The 20067-nt window shown below is 38.1% G+C and overlaps 3 protein-coding genes across 3 annotated transcripts; 1 reads left to right on the top strand and 2 right to left on the bottom strand.

Moving 5' to 3' along the window:
• The first annotated feature begins 439 nt into the window (after positions 1 to 439).
• Positions 440 to 1976, top strand: LOC129759628 (presenilins-associated rhomboid-like protein, mitochondrial). The gene is made up of 4 exons (XM_055757121.1): positions 440 to 649; positions 718 to 1229; positions 1289 to 1611; positions 1672 to 1976. The coding sequence occupies exons 1-4, from the start codon at positions 600 to 602 to the stop codon at positions 1861 to 1863; spliced, it is 1077 nt and encodes a 358-aa protein (XP_055613096.1). The 5' UTR covers positions 440 to 599; the 3' UTR covers positions 1864 to 1976.
• Positions 1977 to 2621: 645 nt separating this feature from the next.
• Positions 2622 to 3774, bottom strand: LOC129759627 (S-formylglutathione hydrolase-like). Its single transcript, XM_055757120.1, has 2 exons — positions 3620 to 3774; positions 2622 to 3554 (listed from the first exon to the last, which is right to left on the bottom strand). The coding sequence occupies exon 2, from the start codon at positions 3547 to 3549 to the stop codon at positions 2698 to 2700; it is 852 nt and encodes a 283-aa protein (XP_055613095.1). The 5' UTR covers positions 3550 to 3554; positions 3620 to 3774; the 3' UTR covers positions 2622 to 2697.
• Positions 3775 to 15267: 11493 nt separating this feature from the next.
• LOC129759626 (uncharacterized) lies at positions 15268 to 18814 on the bottom strand. Its single transcript, XM_055757119.1, has 2 exons — positions 16855 to 18814; positions 15268 to 15467 (listed from the first exon to the last, which is right to left on the bottom strand). Exons 1-2 carry the CDS (start codon positions 18812 to 18814, stop codon positions 15268 to 15270), a joined length of 2160 nt encoding a protein of 719 aa, XP_055613094.1.
• Between the last annotated feature and the right edge of the window lie 1253 nt (positions 18815 to 20067).

Below are 20067 nucleotides of genomic sequence, written 5' to 3' on the forward strand. Positions count from 1 at the left end.
TTAAAATAATGACTGATGGAATGAATGTGTTCATTATTATTTCACAAAGTCGCTTTTTCTATTTTTCATTAAACTTACTTTGAAAATTGGTAGAAATTTCAGTAGACACTTATGAAAATCAATTTTTAACTCCAAAAAGCGGTTCATAAGACGCATCTTATGAAAATTGTTTAATAAGAATTTGACTGAATGTATGAAAAAAATGAATTTTAAAGTTTTAATTATTTAATTTGAATCTTGTAGTTTTTACTTTGAATTAAGAATATAAATTTGAATTTTTGTGCTTTTTTTTGAAATTTTAATTTTGAATAAATACAAATTTTGAATTGGAATTTTCGAAGTTTGAATGCGCAATCTTTACGCTGATTTTTTATGATGGTTAGAAAACAAGCATTCACTCGCTCTTTATTTTTGAACGTATTTCAAACGTGCGAAAAGGAAAACAAAAAAAATCACACGTAAACAGAACGGAACGCGCGACTTCTTGTGTAATATTGAGGCAATTTTCGTGAAAATCGTGAAAAAGGGATACCCGGAAATGTTCAAACGATGAACGGAGACTAGCAAATCTAAGCACCAAATCAAATATTTAGTAAAACATGGCTTTCAGGATTCTTAAAAATCTACGAGAGCTTCCAAGCCTGGCCAGGTAAGAAGTATGACTTAAAAATTTCGAAAAGAAAACTGGTTTAATAAGGTAGAAATTTAACATCACAGCAACTTTCCGGTTGGATACTGTCAGGGGACACTCTTAAGCCCAGCTCGTTTTACACGACCCGGAAATGTGCTCCGGTTTAGTCGACAATCCCGGCAACCACCCCGGATAGAATCGTTCGCCCCGCGGGAAACCATCGGTCCAACTGGGATTGTAAACGAGGCCGGCTATATTGATCCCTCAAAGCTATGGAAATCGTTCGTCTTTACGGTGGCTTTCAGTACCGGGAGTTTCATTGGCGTGACCGTTTGGGAGTACGAAACGATTCGATCCCGGGCGATGGCTGCCTTGAGGAAAAAGTTGTCCACGAATTGGTTCAAGGAACGGCTTAGATCCAGCCGCCAGGAAGTGGAACAGTGGCGTAAAGATGTAGACGAGTTCTGGAGTCGGCTGACACCTGGGGAGCGAATATTCGTACCGATTTGTGCGTTAAATATATTGGTTTATGGACTGTGGAGGGTACCTCGGTTACAACCGATGATGTTGAGATATTTCGCCTCCAATCCGGCGGCTAGTAAGTTGTTTAAATTCTGCTAAACTTTGAAGGGTCATTAAGCTTTTTTTTCATTGCAGAAGCTGTCTGCTGGCCGATGGTTTTGTCCACCTTCAGCCACTATTCGCTGTTTCACATCGCTGCCAATATGTATGTGCTGCACAGTTTCTCGCATGCGGCCGTGGCCACTCTCGGCCGGGAACAGTTCCTGGGTATGTACCTGAGTGCCGGAGTGATAGCATCGTTTGCGAGTCACGTTCTGAAAACCGTCACCCGGCAGCCAGGACTCTCGCTGGGAGCGTCCGGGGCCATCATGGCCGTTCTGGCCTACGTTTGCACCCAGTATCCGGACACCCAGCTCAGCATTATTTTTCTACCGATGTTCACCTTCTCAGCTGGAGCGGTAAGACGTTCGACAATTTTTATTTAGGTAACTGGGTTTTAAAATTCTTAACTTTTTCAGGCCATCAAAGTCATTATGGGTCTCGATTTGGCCGGCGTCATGCTCGGCTGGAAGGTATTCGACCACGCTGCCCATCTGGGCGGGGCAATGTTTGGGGTGTTTTGGGCCTGGTACGGCAGCCAGCGGGTATGGCCACTCAGGGAACATTTCGTGCGGTATTGGCACGAAATGAGAGGACCAACGAAAAAGTAGTAAGATTAGGGGAAAACCCTAATTGTCGAACGTGATCCGGTTTAGCGAAGTTAATTAATGAATTGAACTAAAAGAATATAAATAGACATGGTCAAATATATGATTCTGGATTCCGTGTCTGGCGCTTAAATTGGAGATGACCATTATCCATTCTCGGTATTTTAATATTTTTTCTATTTATTAAAAAAGGTTCGGTCACAGATAAGATTGTACCACATGCGATAAAAATAAGGATTTTTGGTAGTTTCGTGTCTGGTCATAATTAGGAGATTCAAAGCATAATTTATAAAAAGACTGCTGTTGTAAACGGATACAAAATTTTGATCAAGAAAAAACTCAAAATCAAGTGGAGATGAGGTTGAAATTTGTGGATCAACCACTTGGTGAAAAGGCAGATGCTTCCAGAGACTGAAAAGACACGTATAGATTGCAGTTCATATACAAGATCAAATCCGAAGAATGTACCGTAGAAATCATCGCCCAAAAGGCCTACTGATCGTAGGCAGATACACTACGTTACCTGGGAATGCCCTTTTTACTTGAAGACGCAAAAGAACCAAGAAGGTGATATGATCCTTAAACTTGGGAAAAGGAAGGAAACGTTGATGGAAACAATTAAACAGGTAAGTTCGTATTTTGTTGTTCTTGCTAAACTAAACATTTTTTTTATAAAATCCATCAACCTTTGGCGAATAGTTCGCTCTAAAATTATAATTCAAATGATAGGGAGTTGAGACTAACTTAAAGTTTAAAAATCATTTCAAGCATCTTTAGCACTGTTTATTTAAAAAAAGGACATAGACAAAAATATAATTCTTAAAATGCTCTCCAGTTTCACTTCAAATGCCTAGCATGGTAAGCGATATGCTCACCGATAAAAGAAGAAACATAAAAATAGCTGTGATCGTACCCCTCCCGCATGTTCAGCACACACGGAACCTGGGCAGCTTTGGCCGCGTTCAGCAAATTCTCCGGCAAAAGTTGTTTATCCTTCAGGAAGCTATCCTCAGACCCCTGGTCGATGTACAGCTCCAGTGGTGGACCATTGTATCCGGCCACCAGCTTGGTAGCATCCCAATTGTTCCACTCCTCCTTTTGATCATCGCCAAAATATCCTCCGAAAGCCTTCAATCCCCAGGGACAATCCGTTGGGTTACTGATGGGAGCAAATGCCGACACCGATTTGTAAAGCCCGGGATTTTTCAAGGCACATATCAGCGCTCCATGTCCGCCCATGCTGTGGCCGCTGATGCTTTGCTTATCAACAACCGTAGGAAAATTGTTGTTGATCACATCGATCAGTTCCTGGGTTACGTAGCTGAACATTTTGTAATGTTTGCTCCATGGTTCCTTGCTAGCATCTACATAGAATCCGGCTCCGCTACCAAAGTCCCAGGAATCGTCCTCCCCCGGCAGATTCACACCCCTTGGGGAAGTGTCCGGACAAACTACGATCAATCCATGTTCCACCGCATATCGCTGAGCGCCCGATTTCTGGATAAAGTTGGTTTCGTTGCACGTTAACCCACTGAGCCAATACAAAACCGGAAGTTTACGTTCTCCGGCCTCTGCAGGCAGGAAGATGGCAAATTTCATTTCGCAGTCCAGTTCCTTGGACTGGTGCGAGTAGATTTTCTGCAAACCACCGAAGCATTTGTTCGATGAGATAAGCGTTATCACCGTCATTTTGGCTGGTGAACAAATTAACGTGAATAAGCTGGTTGAAAGAGTTTCTTATTTAAAGGTTATTACTTACCCAAACTACTACAATTCTGAAGTGAAGCAATGAAATTAGCAATTTTGTAGTTTTTTGTTAACTATGCGATTGTATTAAGATAAATGATATTGAAAGCACACAACACCTGTTGAGAGACAGAAAAGAATAAATGCCGGCGATATTATGGAAACCGACTCGAATCACACAAACTTGCACAAAATGTGACAGGAGAACACAGATTTAGGGTAAAGTAACGTATTCTCAGAATGATCGAATTTTGAAAATAAGTTTATGCCATTGATGCAAACCTTATATGAGTCTTCTATATATTTGCCACCTGGACTTTATTTTTAAAATTAAATTAAATAAATAGATACCTATAATAAATCAGCAGAAATAAAAAAAAACATATGAGTACATAAAAAAATGAGTTTAAATTGTTTGAAACGTTGTAGATAAAAAAAAAACATATTTTATGTACTTAAATAATTAAATGTTTGAGAAGGAGAATTTATAAGTACCTATTTACATGATTATTAACAAGAAATTTATGAAAATTTAATAGATAAGATATAATAGATTTAACACGTTCATCGCCTAGCGTCACTCACTAAAAATACAGGGTTGCTTGCATTTTTTATAATTGATACTCATAGTTTTTTTTACCGTTTTTTCGGTTAAAATAATATTTTTTCCGGTTTTTATTATACAGGTTTTTGAATATAAAATCATGATGAATAAAAAAAATCAATGTAAAACCCTATATTCATCTGTGCTATAATTTCTAACAACTGTTACTTAAAACTAAATCATGTAATTTTTTCGCATAAGATTGGTAGGTCTTCATAAAATGTAGGGAAGAATTCAACGAAATTCACATCTATTAATTGTTTTTCTCCACATAAAAAACTTATCAAAAGGTGTTCGGTAAACTTGATTTTGAAATTTAAATAGTTTTTGGGTTTTTTTTTTAACAATTCTTTATTTGAAACGGCTCATACCTTCAAGTTTTAAGGAGCCAAACTCGTTTTTGTTTCTACAATTGTTTGCTTAGCTAAACACTTTGAGTTTAAAGAAAAAGATGATAGAAAGGGAAATATAGAATTAAAGGTACAGATCGATAGTTTTTAGGTAGAAGTAGATTTCGAACATGTAAAGGGTGATAGGATCAAAATTTGGTCGAGGGAAAACGCGTGTAAATCTGTGAAATCGTTTATTTATTTATTATAAATCAACGGATCACATATTGATCCAAATGAAAAACTATAATTTAAGACAATGTACATACAAGCGGTAATCTATGTTAAACTTAAAACTCTAAGAATTTTTCTTCGGAATACATCACGTGAAACGTCAAAGTTGAAGTACCCGGAGTAGTGGTTAAATGTTTTTATAACACCGATTAGAGCTGTGTTGGCCCCATAATTGTTCAGCCGGAGAGGAACAAAGAGCTGAAGATCACGATTCCTCAAAACTCGTGGCCGTACGTTGAGTCGAAGTTCCTCTAACAATGCGGGGCAGTCTATTCTCGATGAGAGCAGATCCGCAACGACCGAGGCTCGTGTGGCGGTCCGGCAGGCTTGCAGCGTGTCGATGTCGATTAGACGACAGCGGCTCTCGTACCTTTATTTAGAAAATCAAATTAAATTTCTTTTTCAAGATTAATTAGTATAAAATTCAGAAAATATATTCAGTTAGGCTTCCGCTTTTCCAAATCCGATTTGCCGGGCCTTACGCTTAACCCCTGCCATCAAAATTTGGTACAGCCACCTTGTCCACCTTCTTCGCCGCAGAAAGCCTTGAACTGCTGCTCGTCCTTAGCAGTTTTGGTCTTCTTTAGGTTCCGCTTGACAATAGCCTAGTATTTCTCAATTGGGCGGAGCTCTGGCGTGTTGGGAGGGTTGTTGTCCTTGAGAACCACCTGCACGTTGTTGGCGGCGTACCACTCCATGGCCTATTTACCGTAATGGCAAGATGCCAAATTCTGCCAAAACAGTACGGAACAACCGTGTTTCTTCAGGAAAGGCAGCAGACGTTTATTCAAACACTCTTTCACGTAATTTTCTTGGTTTCTTGGTCCCGGAAGCTATGAAAATGCTGCTTTTCAAGCCACAGGTACAGATGGCTTGCCAAACCAGATATTTCTTCGCGAACTTTGACAGTTTCATGTGCTTGAAAATATCTGCTACCTTTCCCCTTCCTTTTGCCGTATAAAACTCCTGTCCCGGAAGCTGCTTGTAGTCGGCTTTGACGTAGGTTTCGTCGTCCATTACCACGCAGTCAAACTTCGTCAGCATCGTCGTGAACAGCCTCCGGGATCGCGCTTTGGCCGTCGTATTTTGTTTATCATGGCGATTTGGAATCACTACCTTCTTGTAAGTCGATAGTCCGGCTCGTTTTTCGGCTCGATGCACGGTTGTAGACCAGGGGTGAGCAACCTTTTCAACCTACGGGCCAATTTAAATATGAAATCTTGTCTGCGGGCCACACTTGAAATAACATGTTGTTTTCAAAATAATAAGTAGAGTAATTTGGCGAAAACAAATCTGAAAAAGGAAAGATAAAACGAATTCACGTGTTTAAACAAAAATTTAACACGACTTTTGAAATACCAGATATTGAAAAGGCACATCCCTAAATCTTTGTCATTTTTAAATACTCTCTATATTTAATAGTACTTCTTGGCGAACAATTGTTTTCACAAAATTCTTGTTATAACGATGCTACTATTCGTCATCACTTCCATTCAAAAAATTTCTGGAGCTTATCACAGTGACAACTAAGAGAATGAAAAGTACATATTCAAAGAAATCACCGTCTTTTAAGCGTTGGATGTTGAATCGCTAATTGACTTTCTGTAATTTTTTTCCGCAATTAAAATTTGTCTTTGAGCCTAGATTTCATTCCTACAAACGGTAAAACCCCATTTCGAAGTTCTGTATTGGATCATTGCATTGAGATGTTAAGTAAAGTTGGCAAAATCAAAAACTACATTCCTGATTCTAGAATTTATATCCAGATTTTTATAATTTTCAATCTCATTTGGATATCATTGGGATAGGATTTCTAAAGCTATATTAGAGGCCGTCCATAAATGAGGTCACGCAAAATTTGGTAAAATTTTACCCCCCCTCCCTCCTCTGTCACATATTGTTACAATTTCCGCAACCCCCCTTTTTGTATTACGTCACGTTTTCCTAACCCCCCTCCCCCATGGAGTAAAATTTTCAACCCTTTAGAAATTTGATTAAAAATGTTGCTTTTTAAAATTCATCAGTTTTATTCAAAGAATTGAAAAAAAGTTTAACAACTTTTAACAAGCCTTCAACCATTGCTTAATACACATTTCCACATTTGAGTCCAAGGATTATGTTGATGACTTTCCATATCAATCCACCCAAATCTAGTTCCTCTTCTTCAATACATTCGCATTCCAAATCTTCTCCACAGGATAGAATAGCCAAGCAATCCTGTTCACGTTTTGCCACTTTAGTGGGACGGACTTTCCTGAGTGTTGCAGTGGAATGTTGTGAACTTTCTTATGCTCACAAAAAATTTACCAGAAGAGATTAGTTGAGTATTATTATTCATTTAATGAATGATGCAAGTTTAATTTTGTTGAATTTAGGATGAATTATTTGTTATTGTTTTGCTGTTTTTATTTTTTTTTTGTAATGATAAGTGATTTCACGCTCAAGCTGATCCCCCCCCCCCCATGTCACAAATTGTCACAAAAATTGAAACCCCCTCTCCCCCCCCCTAACGCGTGACATCATTAATGGACGGCCCCTTATGACTTTGTTATTGTGGAATGCGAATGATAAGTAAAATAACTCAATTTATCGATGTTTGTTTGAAATTTTCTTTCAAATTTCTGAAAAAAGCATCACAGAAACCGCCAAAGACCTTTTGGGTCGAATCACAGAATTTCAGATATTATTTTAATCAATTTTTGTCGGTAACTTTGATGCCGGCTGATTCAGGTTGATAAAAATCTAAATTCGTCGACATTATTAACCTTTCATAATTTTCGTCAATAATTTAGAAAAAAAAATATTTCGCAAATTTTTGGTTTAGATTTCTATTTCTAGTATTTGAATGTTAACAAAACAAGCCTTTTTGTCGAATTGGATAGGATAATTTAAAAAAAATTATCTGCTGAGCATATTTTTTATCACACAACACTATTTTTGTTGGAACCAAAAATTATGACTTGACTAACGGACTTCGAAATTCGTTTGATCATGTTTAGCTTCCTATTTTTGGCAACCCTTCCGACTCACTCTAAAAGATTTTGCTTTTCAAATTGGTAGGAGTTAAATAATTAGGAAAAATGTATCCTGATTAAAAAAAAACTCCAATATTACGTTATGCGTTGGCGATTTTGCCAGCTTTGCGTGCGAGCAGCTCGGATTTTCGCGATGCGCAAGCAAAATTTTGATACGCTGCTCTTCTTCCTTGGGCGGCATTTTGACAACTGAAGAATCAAAATAGGAGCAACATTCTACACACACACACACACACACACACACACACACCTTCAAAATGAGGGGTGTTCAGGTTTTTTAAATGCAAAATTGAAAGAAATACGTCAAGTTGATATTGACCTTTAGTATGGGAAAATTTCATGATCGAATTTCGAAAACTAACCATACACATTTTGTAGATTGGTTCAAAAAACTGATCTATTCAAAATTTAAGCTCAATCGAACTTGATTTAGAGGTGCCTAGAATCGTTCACAGTTTCTGTTTTTGACTCTCAAAAATCACCAAAGGTGGCTCCAAAGAAAAACCGAAAACCCGAAATTTAAATTTTAATGCCGCATGACTTAAAAATGCATCAAACGTCGAATTCTGGTGTAATTTCGAAAACAAAATTTTTGTTAAAAATCGACTTAAGAATTTGAAAGTTAAATCGAAATTCAATTTTTGATTCCAAATGAATTGGATGAAATTATCTCGAAAATGTTTTTTTGGTGAAACATCGATTCCAGTTCCAGAAAACCATTTATAAATAATAAAAAAAAACAATTTTTATTGGGTTAGAAAAATTCTCGAACTGAAGCTTTTTAAGGAATTGAATGATTTTGAAAGAATCTGATCTCTAACAAAGTGCTGCTAGCAAATAGCAATACGGAAAATTATAAAACGGTTAACAAAACACATATTTTGAAAAAAAATTTAACCATGAGATTAAATTAATCAACTTCAATAGATACAATTATTCGTTATGTTATTTGTTACATTTCTGTCCATCTCAGCAACGTTCATGATAAGATTTTTTTTTGTGTTTAATTAGAGAAATTTGAAACAAAGTTAATCCGTTAAATTGATTTTCCGACATCCATGTTCGAGGAAGCCTGCGCGGTGATGCTTAAATTCAGGAGTTACAGACACTTTATTTTTCTATGATTTCAGCAAAAATTGAGATCCGCTATTTTCTAGAATCAACCTTAAAAACATTTTTTTAAACCTGATAGTGTTGCAGAACAGTGGTTATTGAAACAACTTGTTGGTTTGGCTGTTGAACATTGACTGACTATATTTTATTTCTTAAAAACTACATGCCTTCTCGGATGATGTTTGATTATTCTAAGACTACTTTGTTGCACATAATTAGCATATTTACAACACTCCTCCTCAACAAAGTTAAGTTTTAAGTTTGGCTTCCCAGGTTTTCGCTGATTCCTTGTTGATTTCGACGGCTCTCCAGCTTCCCTCGGTCGGCCGGTAGGTTTCTTCGACTCCACAGCAATACCGGTAACTTCTCCAAAGCGTTCCGGTGGGACTCCCTTAGTCGCTCTCGTTGACCGTCGCGGTTCAGCAGGTGGTTCGAAATTCAAAATGGATTCCAACGATTCCTCACCTTGATTTTCGGTTTCTTCGGATTCTTCTTCATTGGCAGTATCGAAACCATCTAAATCTGCCGCATCGTTGTCGTTCTCGATTTCCTCCAGCGTCTCATGAACGAATGGTTTCAAAATTGAGTGAAATTCGACGATATTCTCCTCCTGAACGACTACGGTGGGCCCTTCAACCAGATTTCGCCTCTCACTTTGGGCGATCGCATTCCGGTTCCGGCGGCCTAGCTTCTCGTTGCTTTCACGTTTGCTATCCTTTGGATGGACCTCGCCAGCCAGGGGGATAACTTTGTTCGGTTGCTTCAACACGTACAAACCTTGTTTGAGTGTTGCTATGGCAGCAGTTTGGTTGCCATGCATCACCCGGCAACCTTGTTAGTTGAAAATAACAGTTCCATTTTTCTGCACCAATGAAGGAACCGACAGGAGATTTGTAGCCAACGTGGGTGCATAAAATGCCTTGCTCAGCTTGATTTCCGTCTTCTTGCCTTTGTCGTCGATGCACTGGATCAAACAGGGACCTTCTCCAACGACAACCGCCTTTTTTCCATCCGCCAGAGTAACGGTTTTTTCTTTGCTCCCGTTCACCTCCAGAAAATAATCTCGGTTCGCGACGAAATGGCTTGTCGCGCCCGAATCCACAATCCACGGATAAGAGGCTTCTGTCTTGCTGGCCGTGAATGCAAATGAATCTGCATTTCCCTTCTTCAGAATCGGTTTCGGCTCATTCTCGGAATTTCGAATTCGCTTACGGCACTCCTTCATGATGTGACCCGCTTTCTTGCAGTAATGGCAGGTCTTTTTCCTTACTTGTCCAACCTTCAATGCTAAATCGGATTCAGCACCTTCCTTTTTCGCTGCTTCGTCTAACAGCTTCCGTTTGACGAGTTCGAGTGTCAGATCGTTATCCGAACGGCTCTCAAGGGCAGTAGTCAACGTGTCGAATGAACTTGGCAGGCTTCGCAAAATCATGGCGACCATAAGATTGTCCTCCAACTTCTGCCCGGCATTCGCTAGACTGCTGAACAGCTCCTCCATCGAAAAAATATGCTCCGCCATGTCCTCTCCTTCCGAGTAGCGCTTGTCACAAATTTTCTTGAGCAACGAGACCTTCGATGTTAGACTGACCTTTTGATGGTGGTTTTCCAACGCCTTCCACGCTTCCTTCGCGGTCTTCGATGAACGGATTAGCGGATGCTGATTGTCCTCGATGAGTAACCCGATAGTAGCTCTGGCTTTGGCGTCCCCAGCTTTCCAGACAGTTTCTGCTTCCGTAGCTGGTTTCTCACCCGAATCAACGTAACGCCACAAGTCTTCCCGAACCAGCAAAAGTTCAACCTTGAAGCACCAGCTGGAATAGTTGGAATTGTTCAGCTTCTGCAGGATAAATTTGCTTCCGTCCATATTGCTTCTAGAATATTCTGCTTCCGTTCGAAGAATTTTTCACGCAGGCCCATAACCTGTTGCAGAACAGTGGTTATTGAAACAACTTGTTGGTTTGGCTGTTGAACATTGACTGACTATATTTTATTTCTTAAAAACTACATGCCTTCTCGGATGATGTTTGATTATTCTAAGACTACTTTGTTGCACATAATTAGCATATTTACAACAGATAGGATATATGGTTTTCAAATAGAAATGATAGACAATTTGAAATGCTCAACTCAACATCCATAACTTTTTTTTTAATCAAATTTATGATCAGGTTAAGTGATTCGGGTCAGAAAGGTCTCTATCATACAATTAATCAGAATAAATATTGTTATAAAATTTGTCCATACTAATGTGGGTCAAATAGGTCGCGATTCAAATCAGGCTTCATCATTCTTATTCATCAAATTTGTTTTTCTCCGTTCCTGCATGCATACCGTTATCAATTTACTGCGTCCCATCGCTTTAAATCACATCGCTCGAGCCTGAGTGACATACAACGTGAAATTTGTCGAGCTTTATTAGGAAAGTTTTAATGAAAGTGTAGTCGCAACTTCGCTCTATATCTACATTGTGTAGGGATTTCGCTAAAGTTTTCTGATCTGCTCTTGTTCTCTTATGATGGTGATTGCTACGGTACTACTTCTGTCTGCATAGAGAAGTGTTGTAGGATTGTGTCTGCGTCGCCAATTGTATACGAAAAACTTGCCCGGCTTATACATAACCTATATAGGAAAAACTTCTTGGCCGGTAGATTAATTTTTTTCTCCTACTTTTTGCAGAACCTTTTCTGTTTGGGTATGTTGCTACGCTACTGTTTTAGTTTGATTCGAACTTGTTGCCCATTGTTGACGCAAGTATTGCGGAATGGAACTTCTTTATTCGAGCTTAACAAATTGAATGTCGACCTGTTTTGAAAGTAACAAAATTAGAACTTCTTGTAAGGTTATATGATTGCCAAACATGAAGTTATGAAAAAAGGAGGAATTCAATAATTTATGGGTAACAGTAATGGAGGGCCGTTTTTGAATTCCCAAAATCGCTTTAGATCATTCTAAACAAGCCCCACACGTTTGTTAACATGCCGTCCGTTACTCGGAAATCTTCGCCATTTTAGAACATAAACCGGAAGTGCATTTCCACCGGCGGCGTAAATTTATTGCACAAATCCCATTAGTAATAAATCTCGAGTTTTCTCGAGAAAGAAAGCAAAATTTTTTCCCCTTCTAACTCAAACGTGCCAAGCCGGGGCTTTTGAATTTTGCACTTTTAACCAGCATTTTTGCCGGTTCGATAAGGTTGCAACGAGTAATTGAAAGAACGAAACCTTCAAGGTGTGGTTGGATTTCCGCTGCCAAAAAAAAATGTTCTTACCAAAGTATCGATAAATTCTACCCTGGGGAAATGCTGAAACGAGCGCAAAGCATTCGCTAGCTCTCCACAGACAAGAATCATGAAGCTCAAACTTAATTTCAGTTCAAATTTTTAAAAGTTATAAATTGAACTTGAAGACATTTGAGAACGTAACTTCAGGAATGAATCTGGTTAACACACCATTGAATATTTCTCTTTTAATAGAATGTAAATTTATTCCAAACGCTAAACAATTTCAAGGTACTTTTATCCATTAACTGATCATCAGCAGCGATTTCGTGAATTTTAAAACGATTTTCCCGTTCGTTTCTCTAGCCGGCATCAGTTAGATTGCCAGACAGTTGCATCTACTAGTTCGCGTTGTTTGCTTTCCGCGATGGGAGGATGCAGTGCGGAATACGAATATCAGCATCTTTGGTACATTTATCTTCCGAGTGCTTATTTCTTGCATCACCCAGCAGAAGGATCTTTCAACTCGGCACTTGGCAGCATTTTTTTCGGTGTGGAGTGAGTGAAAATGTTAAAACTATTTTTTTGCTCTCTTGCAGCTTCCATTGAAGCGGAGCTACAAATAGTAGCACAGTGGCAAATAAATAACTGTCATTTTTAAACAACTAGTGAAAGCGAAATGGAATCAACTCAACCGATGTTTGTAAGCTGGGTGCGATTTCCCGGTTTCGGTGTTGATAGTTTACTATCAAGATGGGTACAACGTTTGAAAAATATATCCCTTTGAATGTTCCAAAGACATCTAAGACTTAATTTTCCGAGGGTGCTTTTAAAAAGTTGATATTTAAACTTTATTTTTACTTTAGTAGAAAATACTGACAATGCCAAATTTCAACAAAGTGTGGAAAAAAAACGACAGGATATGAAAAAAAAATCACAGAAATGACAAAAATGACAAAAATGACAAAAATGACAAAAATGACAAAAATGACAAAAATGACAAAAATGACAAAAATGACAAAAATGACAAAAATGACAAAAATGACAAAAATGACAAAAATGACAAAAATGACAAAAATGACAAAAATGACAAAAATGACAAAAATGACAAAAATGACAAAAATGACAAAAATGACAAAAATGACAAAAATGACAAAAATGACAAAAATGACAAAAATGACAAAAATGACAAAAATGACAAAAATGACAAAAATGACAAAAATGACAAAAATGACAAAAATGACAAAAATGACAAAAATGACAAAAATGACAAAAATGACAAAAATGACAAAAATGACAAAAATGACAAAAATGACAAAAATGACAAAAATGACAAAAATGACAAAAATGACAAAAATGACAAAAATGACAAAAATGACAAAAATGACAAAAATGACAAAAATGACAAAAATGACAAAAATGACAAAAATGACAAAAATGACAAAAATGACAAAAATGACAAAAATGACAAAAATGACAAAAATGACAAAAATGACAAAAATGACAAAAATGACAAAAATGACAAAAATGACAAAAATGACAAAAATGACAAAAATGACAAAAATGACAAAAATGACAAAAATGACAAAAATGACAAAAATGACAAAAATGACAAAAATGACAAAAATGACAAAAATGACAAAAATGACAAAAATGACAAAAATGACAAAAATGACAAAAATGACAAAAATGACAAAAATGACAAAAATGACAAAAATGACAAAAATGACAAAAATGACAAAAATGACAAAAATGACAAAAATGACAAAAATGACAAAAATGACAAAAATGACAAAAATGACAAAAATGACAAAAATGACAAAAATGACAAAAATGACAAAAATGACAAAAATGACAAAAATGACAAAAATGACAAAAATGACAAAAATGACAAAAATGACAAAAATGACAAAAATGACAAAAATGACAAAAATGACAAAAATGACAAAAATGACAAAAATGACAAAAATGACAAAAATGACAAAAATGACAAAAATGACAAAAATGACAAAAATGACAAAAATGACAAAAATGACAAAAATGACAAAAATGACAAAAATGACAAAAATGACAAAAATGACAAAAATGACAAAAATGACAAAAATGACAAAAATGACAAAAGTGACAAAAATGACAAAAATGACAAAAATGACAAAAATGACAAAAATGACAAAAATGACAAAAATGACAAAAATGACAAAAATGACAAAAATGACAAAAATGACAAAAATGACAAAAATGACAAAAATGACAAAAATGACAAAAATGACAAAAATGACAAAAATGACAAAAATGACAAAATGACAAAAATGACAAAAATGACAAAAATGACAAAAATGACAAAAATGACAAAAATGACAAAAATGACAAAAATGACAAAAATGACAAAAATGACAAAAATGACAAAAATGACAAAAATGACAAAAATGACAAAAATGACAAAAATGACAAAAATGACAAAAATGACAAAAATGACAAAAATGACAAAAATGACAAAAATGACAAAAATGACAAAAATGACAAAAATGACAAAAATGACAAAAATGACAAAAATGACAAAAATGACAAAAATGACAAAAATGACAAAAGTGACAAAAATGACAAAAATGACAAAAGTGACAAAAATGACAAAAATGACAAAAAAGACAAAAATGACAAAAATGACAAAAATGACAAAAATGACAAAAATGACAAAAATGACAAAAATGACTGTTGAGGCAAATCCCCACAAAATCGCCGGTCCGGTAAACCAACGGTAGAATGTTCGGACGATAATTAAATACGCGCACAACAGGTGATACGATCACGGGAAACATATATTTAAACTAAAATTAAAACGCTCAACTTTAAACGAGCAACAGTGGACTGTATTTTTAACTTCAAAAACGCTACTTAACTCAACTGACACGGGTGACCGATTGAAACTCCTTTGTCTCGCTACTGACTAGCTATCGGTCATTCCTTTTCCACTATGCACACACGCACTGTTTGTCCTGACCACTGTAGATGCGTGCGGCAAAGGTAAAACAATTGATGCTGCTTGTGGCTGACACGGATATCTCTATTTCATTACTTTTGAGTCGTGTTGCTGCTGTTTGGCGCGAACATACCGCCCACCTTGAGTTTACTCAACAAGAACCTTATCGACCCCGACCTCCATGTTAGCTTCTCCGGTTCTTCAGCTTTGTCGACATCCAACCTGATCCATGTATTTTTCTGTTGTGTGTTGACCGACAGTCGAGCGGTGATACGAGGTTCTGAGGTATCACCTTTTGAGAAAGTAGGTATCCTGTTGAAGAAAAGAAAACGACAATTTCTCCATGCTTTTTGTAGTCAGGAAGAACGTAACTTTGATATAGCCCCCTGGCATCGACGGCAGAATTGCCGCTGCTAGCCTTTGCGCCCCTTCTGGGGGCATACTTATCTAATGAAGAAGTGTTGATTTCAACAAGGTTCCTAGCCTGGTCTGATAGAAATTGATGTATTCTTGACTTGTCCCCTGGCAGTTTTAACTATCTGTGGGGGCTCATTTAGCGTAAACGATGACCATTTGACAAAAAATGGACCACACCATAAGTGACTGCCCTGAAGATCTTCAACTTTCGGTGCGACGGATGTATCCTGGCGGAGAAAAACTAATGTAGGTTCCGCAAGCAAACAGATAGGGTAGGACGTAACTTAATGATTGGCCCCCTGGCAAATGCAGCCAAATCGCTGCCAGTGCCATCAATGCCCCTCATGGGGGCGTGAAATACCTTATTATTATTCGATGAAGCAGAACGATAACGACAAACGACGATAGCGTTGGATTATATATGTAGGCGATTCTGGACATCAAGTTAATACGGTGCGCTGTACAACCCTGGCGAAGAACGGACACTGTAGATTTCGCAAATAATCATATAGAATTGAACATATCTTCTCAGTTGGCCCCCTGGCAAACACGGTCGAATATGCCGCAAGTGCCAATAGTGCCCCTCATGGGGGCGAACAATATTTTTTTTTCTGGGTAAATGAATAAACGGTTGAACATAACAAGGGCCTTCATAATCCGGAACGGTGCGTTGTACAACCCTGGCGGAGGAAAAAACACTGTATGTTCCACGACAAACGAGATAGGTTGAACGTAACTTAGCAGTTGGCCCCCTGGCAATACGGTCAAGTGTGCCGCCAGTGCCAACAGTGCCCCTCATGGGGGCGGAAAATACTTATACATCAGTCCAGTGCGACAATGGGTGTTTTAATACTGCTCTCGAAGATTTTAAAAATGCCTGTCTCGGGCACTGCGAAGAGTAGTAGCTGCTTCGGTGCTCATCTCAAAGGTTTTGTAAAATCCTCGGCCTTCGTATGCTACCGTATCCTTACGGAATATGATCCATCGGGAAACAAACGCTCTGAAGAACCGCTTTAGTCTGTCTCTGAATTGTAGCCAATACTCATGTTGACAGGCTTCATCACAAGAATGCTTTAATATCCAAAGCTCTTGGAGAAACATGTATACTAAGACAATTGATGGGGTTGCGATTACTTCAAGATCAAACAAACAGGTAGCAAAAAGATAAATTAGCCAGAATACTAGTAGTACAAGTCTCCAACATGTAAATTTGAAATAAGATGAATCCTCATCAAATTTTTCAGTTGATGTCATAGCAATACAAGACACAATCGGTGTTCCTGGTAGCTCTCCTGCGACAATCCATCCAAGATGTGTATTTTGTAGCATTGGACCGGCATCGTTGATCCTCATCTGGTTCGGTAACATCACATCGTAAAACAAAGATACTCCAATCACAATATCAACCGATCTCGATTTGTTAAAGTCGGGATCTGCAAGACTGATGGATGGTGGCAGTTTCCAAGTGTTGACATCGATGCTTTTTTGGGGCAAATCCAGCGTGATTTGAGGTAACACAAAGAATTTACTTTCGACGGTAGTAAACGTAGATGTACAAGACACAATTCGAGCAATAACAGACTCTTTAGAAACATTTGTACAACCTCCAACACCTTTGATAGCAACATTTTCTTGAGAACGTACGAAGTTTAGCTTCTTTGATAACTCCTCGGTGATTAAACAAGTCTGAGAGCCATTGTCCAACAATGCGCGAGCCAAGACTGTGTTTCCGTTGCTATCAGCGAGCATGACAACGGCTGTCGACAGAATAGCAGTGTGGGTGTTCTGTTGGGTACTCAGTAGAGTAGTAGTGTAGTGACTAACAGTGGGTGTGTTTGTGGGAGGTGGCTGTTGTGTAGATTGGGAGCTATTTAACATAGGTTGGTTACTATTCGTCCGGGACTGATCGTATTGCGAGTAGGGTTCATTTCTTGACTGACTGTTCGCGCGTTGAGGTCTTTGTGAGGCTTGAAAGAAATTTTGCGTGTTCGAATGGCTACTTTGGTTTGGAGAATATGGATGCAGTAGAAAATGATGACGCTGACCACACTTCAAACAGGAACTACGTGAACATTCTGCAACAAAATGTCCGGAATCTAAACAGTTGAAGCAGAGTCCCAACCTTCGGACTAAAACCTTCCGATCGATCACCCTCATCCTGCTGAAACTTGAACATTGCTCTGCCTTGTGTGGTCCTCTTTTGCAGATAGGACAAAAACTCTGGACAGTAACCGTACTGTGGCTGATGGAGACCCTCAAATTCCGCTGATTGTCATTTCCATTGCGACTGGCCGTTGACTGTAGAATCGAACACTGGTTCTCTAGGAACGCTACCATGGCTTCGTAGGAAGGCACGTTTTTAGAAGCATGGTGAGTTTCCCAGAGTCGGTAGGTTTCTGTGTCCAACTTCTGCGACAGCATAAATGCCAACAGTGGACTCCAATTACTTGGCTTCTGGTTCAATTTTTCCAACTGCTGCAGATTAGTTTGGAACGTCGTCAGCAACGTATTCAACCCTTCGAAACTTTCCGTTCGCATGGCAGGTGCTGCAAAGAGTGTGCTCATGTGCTCCTGGGCTATCAGCTTATGGTTTTCATACTTAGATTCCAAAATGCTCCAAGCTAGTCCGTAATTGATCGCCGATACTTGAATTTGGTTGATTTGGAGAAGAGCATCATCTCTTAACGACGCACGGAGGTAGTTGAACTTGTCCATCTGATTTAACTGGACATTGTCGTGAATAAGCGACTTGAAATTATCTCGGAAGTTGATCCAATCAGCAAGTTTTCCAGAAAAGGTCGGCAGCTTTAGCTCGGGAAATTTGGTGTGGCACGGTAACGTCGAGTCGGAAACCGAAGATTCAGTTGGTCGAGCTGGGATCGACTCAATCCTCGACAACAACTGTTGTTTCACCGAGAAATATCGGCTTACAAATTCCTTAAACACATGTTTGTTTTCCTTCCTCTGGGACTCCTTTCTAACTGTACGTTCCTTCTCGTCATCTTCGTCGTTGTCGTTCGTGTCCAAATCTTCTAAAACCGTTTCGATCTGAATCCGCAAGTCACAAAAGGTGTCATAGGCTTCTTCCAATTTCACTAATCGTGGCTGGAGTGAACATTGCTCCTGATAGTCCTCATGTTCCTGAAGGAAGTCTTCTAAATTTTCAAGCAAATTCCACAGAATTTGTTCTTTTTTACGAAGATGACGTAGTTCATCAGCCATATTGTTACACAACGCACTTTGTATGAACACTTATCACAAAATCACCCACGAGACCTCAAACGACAACGAATTGACAGATTTGATTCGATAGAAGTAATGTTCCAAATTCTGATTACTTGATCAGTACGAGTTGATGTTTGATATTCCAATTCTATGCTCTCTGTGTCAACCGGAGAATGCTATTTTTTTTGACTCCTCAATTTAATGAATTTGTAAAATTAAACTCAAATCAGGTTCCAAATTTTACAATCAACTCTCGCATTCATGCCACCTCAACCACTCAAAAACTCATTCACACGCACACTCTATCTACTAGTACTTATCTTGTTTGATCCTTCTCTGATAAATCCTCTATTTGGCGGTAAATCCTTCCACAATTGGTACAGCTGACGTCCTACCTCACACCAGCATTAATCAATCCGTTGCGATTTCGTTGGAGACAAATCTTCTTAGGAATTTGATCCCTAAAAACACTTCACACAATTCCAAAACGGCCAAATTAACAACGTTCACAAATACGCCAAGCAAACTTCAGTTGCTGAGGTCTGGTTTTCACTTATGCGTTTCAAAACGGCTTCTTAAGGCATTCATAATGTGCCGATAAAAATATTCAACACTCTCCTTGGGCTTTTTCAATTCGCCGAAAAGCAATGCACTAGGGCCTCCCAGAAGAACAGAATAGTCGTTTGTATGAAACGCCACTAGGTTAGACACTCGTTATTATTCAATTAAGGTACACCGGGGCAAGTGCAAACGGTTTTCACCATAGTTCAACTTTCACATGTCCTAGAAGAATATGTATATGTTCAAAAATTATCAATTATCGTTCGTTGCATCACTAAAATAGTTCTCAACAAATTCCCGTTGGAAGTGAAAAATCAAAAAATTTTGGTAAAAAGTAACGGTGCTTTTGTGAAAAAATTTCCAAATTTGCACTTGCCCCGTTTATGGGGGCAAGTGCAAACGCAATACTTTTTCAAAACTAATTCACAGATAAGTCAGTGTATCGGTCTTAAAATGAATTGAATACATGTTCCGGAACGTTTTATCAACTTTGATTAATATGTTTGCTGTTTTCTTGCAATATTGATAACTTTTTGGAACTCCATTTTTGGTGACCGTTGTTTTAAGCAAAAGACCTTCATTTACTAAGGCATTGCGGAACTTTGAACATCCGCTTCAGATATAACACTTTGGAAACCCCTTCTGACCATTTTAATATACTTAATGCTGAACCATTTTGGTGATAAATT

This window comes from Uranotaenia lowii, unplaced genomic scaffold, assembly GCF_029784155.1.
Source record: "Uranotaenia lowii strain MFRU-FL unplaced genomic scaffold, ASM2978415v1 HiC_scaffold_215, whole genome shotgun sequence".
Taxonomy (NCBI): Eukaryota; Metazoa; Arthropoda; class Insecta; order Diptera; family Culicidae; genus Uranotaenia; species Uranotaenia lowii.

Coding starts and splice junctions, on each gene's coding strand:
- LOC129759628 (XM_055757121.1), top strand. CDS start 600: ATGGCTTTCAGGATTCTTAAAAATCTACGAGAGCTTCCAAGCCTGGCC. Junction 650..717: donor GAGCTTCCAAGCCTGGCCAG/GTAAGAAGTATG, acceptor TTAACATCACAG/CAACTTTCCGGTTGGATACT. Junction 1,612..1,671: donor TCACCTTCTCAGCTGGAGCG/GTAAGACGTTCG, acceptor TAACTTTTTCAG/GCCATCAAAGTCATTATGGG.
- LOC129759627 (XM_055757120.1), bottom strand. CDS start 3,549: ATGACGGTGATAACGCTTATCTCATCGAACAAATGCTTCGGTGGTTTG.
- LOC129759626 (XM_055757119.1), bottom strand. CDS start 18,814: ATGGCTGATGAACTACGTCATCTTCGTAAAAAAGAACAAATTCTGTGG. Junction 15,468..16,854: donor AGGAACACCGATTGTGTCTT/GTATTGCTATGA, acceptor CTTTCTCAAAAG/GTGATACCTCAGAACCTCGT.